The 3,009-nt window shown below is 60.6% G+C and overlaps 1 protein-coding gene across 1 annotated transcript; it reads left to right on the forward strand.

The window, feature by feature from the left end:
• The first annotated feature begins 307 nt into the window (after window positions 1-307).
• On the forward strand, window positions 308-2,595 carry LOC148217417 (serine/threonine-protein kinase pim-1-like). Its single transcript, XM_088158614.1, is given in 6 exon segments — window positions 308-507; window positions 938-1,084; window positions 1,086-1,149; window positions 1,256-1,306; window positions 1,491-1,857; window positions 2,495-2,595. Coding segments are annotated over 6 exon segments (930 nt in total).
• The last annotated feature ends 414 nt before the right edge of the window (window positions 2,596-3,009 follow it).

Here is a 3,009-nt window from a genome sequence, read left to right on the forward strand (position 1 = left end):
ACTGCTTGTCAGAAATGAAATGAAAATGGAAAGAAACAATCCCAGATGTTTTTCTCTATTTATTTTTATGCTCCCCTTTCCATGTTGTGCTACTTCTCCATTCTATTAATTCCAAATGGATCTCACCTTTAAGATCCATGACTTGGAAAGTTTTAGACACTGTAGAATACTGTGTTCTGCACACAGTTTGCCTTTCCCTGTTTTTCTTGGAAAGCAATGCTGGAGACACAAGTGCAGTGCTTGGGTCACGTACAAATTCTGCATTCAGACAATGTGCTCCGATAGTGGTTGACTCTCAGCAGGGACAATGCACAGGAGCAGCCAAGGGAATTCCTCTGCCACTGTGCAGGAGTCAAGACTCTGGGTCTTGGCTCAGCACAGCAGAGTTCCCGTGTTTGGACAGGCTCAGCGGCTGCCCCTGGGGAGCGCGGGGCTCGGTGCGGGGGGCAAGAGGGCAACGGACACACGGACACGCGGACAAACAGCGCCAGCGCTTCACTTGCAGCGGTAGGAGTGAAAGAAGCAGCAGAGACAGCAGCAAAAGAAGCGACACTATCAACCCTCTCTTGCTTGTCCACACCTCTCCTGCGGTCCCACACCCACTCCCCGTCTGCCTTTTGTGCTTCACGAGCCCCTCCTTCCCCAGCCTCCCTGTCCCCGTTCCTGGCCGGGCCATGCCCCGTCCCCGTTCCCGCCCCGGCCGTCCCGCCGCGGTCTCGCCTCCGCCCGGCTCTGCCCGTACTGGCGGTGCCGCTGCTGGGCGGGCATCAGTGCCTGGGGCTGGGGCGGCATCGCCTCCCTCTGGCTCCGCCTGGCCCGGCCCGGCCCCGGCCCCGGCTCCTCCCGGGGCCCGCGGAGGACACACAGGGCACTGCCGCTCCCGCCGCCTCCGCTGCGGCTGCCCCGGCCTGAGCTCCGCCGCTGTCCCGCTCCACAGAGCGAACGCCTGGGGCCTCCCGGCCCGGGCGGCTGAGGGGCGCTCGGGGGCCGTTCCTGGCCCCGGGCCGAGCGCTGACAGCCGCGTCTCGCCGGCAGGGAAGGCGCAGGTGGGACTGAAGGAGCAGAACCGGCTGGGTTCGCTGCTGGGGCTTCGGCAGCGTCTGGGCGGCGACGCGGCTCTCGGACGGCGCCCGGGGAGCGGCGGGGCCGGCGGGGGCACAGGAGGAGGAGGAGGAGGAGGAGGGCGCAGGAGAAGGACGATGGGGCTCGGCAGAGTGGGCGGGGAGCTCAGCCCGCTGCTGCCCTTGGCTTGCAGGTGGCCATCAAAAGGGTGCCACGGAATCGCGTCCAGCACTGGGGCGAGCTGGTGAGTGAGCGAGGCCAGCGGGAGAAGCCGGGACGGGATGAGCCGGGGACCAGCAGAGTGGAAGCCTCCAGGACCCTCGAGGGACAGCGGGCGTGGGGCCAGCTGAGCGCCCCGGGCTGCATGAGGGCTTCCTGACCCCTGGCACAGCATCAGCCCCGCTGACGGCATCGTGGTCCTCCAGCAGCCCGACGGCACCAGGGCACCTCTGGAGATCGTGCTGCTGGACAAAGTGTCCACCGGCTTCCCTGGTGTCATCCAGCTACTGGAGTGGCTTGAGCTTCCCAACAACATCGTGATGGTGCTGGAGCACCCGGAGCAGTGTCAGGACCTGCAGCATTTCATTCGGACACGGGGGCTCCTGTCCGAGGAGGTGATGCAGGAGCTGTTCCGGCAGGTGCTGGAGGCCGTGTGGCACTGCACCAGCTGCGGGGTCCTGCACAGGGACATCAAACCACAGAATGTCCTGGCTGACCTGGCCACCGGGCAGGCAAAACTGATGGACTTTGGCTGTGGCACCTGCATGCAGGACACAGCCTACACTCACTTTGCAGGTGAGCCCACGCAGGGGTGTGCTCCCAGTCCCAGCATCTCCTGGCCCAACATCTCAGGGCCCAGCCTGGGTGTGGCAGTGGGGATTTTCCCTTTTGCTGCCAGTCATGGCACTGAGCCTTCAATTGAGTTGTTGTGAGCAGGGCTGAGTGGGGGTCCGGCTTCCAGCCTTGCTGGCAGCCTTTGCCAGCCACTCTGCCCAGGACTGGGGCTGGGCAGCCAGCCTGACAGAAACACCCATGGTGGGGGGAGTAGCAGAGAGGGGGGCCAGAACCTGCACACCAGCCGGTTTGGTGTGCAGGTGAGAAAGGGCTTGGACTGCTGAGCTCGCCTGGTTTGCTTTGGTTTCATAATTTTTTGGGGGCAATGCAGGCAGAGAAGATGAAGGCGTGGTTTCTCCCCAGCACTGAGTGGGTTTTTCCTTGTCATGGTCAGGCCTTGCCAGGGTTTTCTGTGCCCTCTTCCAACACCAGTGGCTTCTTTTCCAACCCCAAGTTTGTACTCAAATCCCAGGTGCTGGCAAGAGGGCAGCAGGTCACACCAGGTGCTAGTGGGAAAGCCCCCACATGCCCAGGGATGCTGGGGCCAGGCTCTGGGAGCAGCAGCATCCCCCTGATGAACTCCATCTGTATTCCATAGGAACATTGTCCTTCAGTCCCCCGGAATGGACCCACTTTGGCTGGTACTATGGCAAGCCAGTTACCAGTTTGCAGAGTGTACATCTCCAGAGGAATACATGACACCCCCCAAAAAGTAAACTTGTTCAATAAATTCTGAAATGAAATCTATCTGGGATGACCCCAAATGACATTTTTCAGCTTGCTCAAGCTGTAGCCCAGCCCGTCTCTGAACAGTTCTCTCCCCCACCTGCCTTTGACTTCACAACTGCCCCCTCTTTTCCTCAGGGAGTGCCCAGCCCATCACAGTCTCCATCACACTGTTGCCTTCCTTGATGCCACTTACCAGGAGGAAGACTGAGCCCCAGGCTTAGGAACTCATCCTGTCACTGGCTGAAGAGCATCAATGTCTCAGAGGTCTGGTGAGATTTTAGTGTCATTCAGAGCTGCTCTTCTGCCCTCAGCTCTCTTCACTGCTGAGTTCTCACTCCTTTTTCCTTGTCCTTCCAGCAGAATGAGCTCTGTGAATCCCCTTGA

The sequence above is a fragment of the Sturnus vulgaris genome, unplaced genomic scaffold (genome assembly GCF_052056855.1).
Source record: "Sturnus vulgaris isolate bStuVul1 unplaced genomic scaffold, bStuVul1.hap1 Scaffold_84, whole genome shotgun sequence".
Lineage (NCBI taxonomy): Eukaryota > Metazoa > Chordata > Aves > Passeriformes > Sturnidae > Sturnus > Sturnus vulgaris.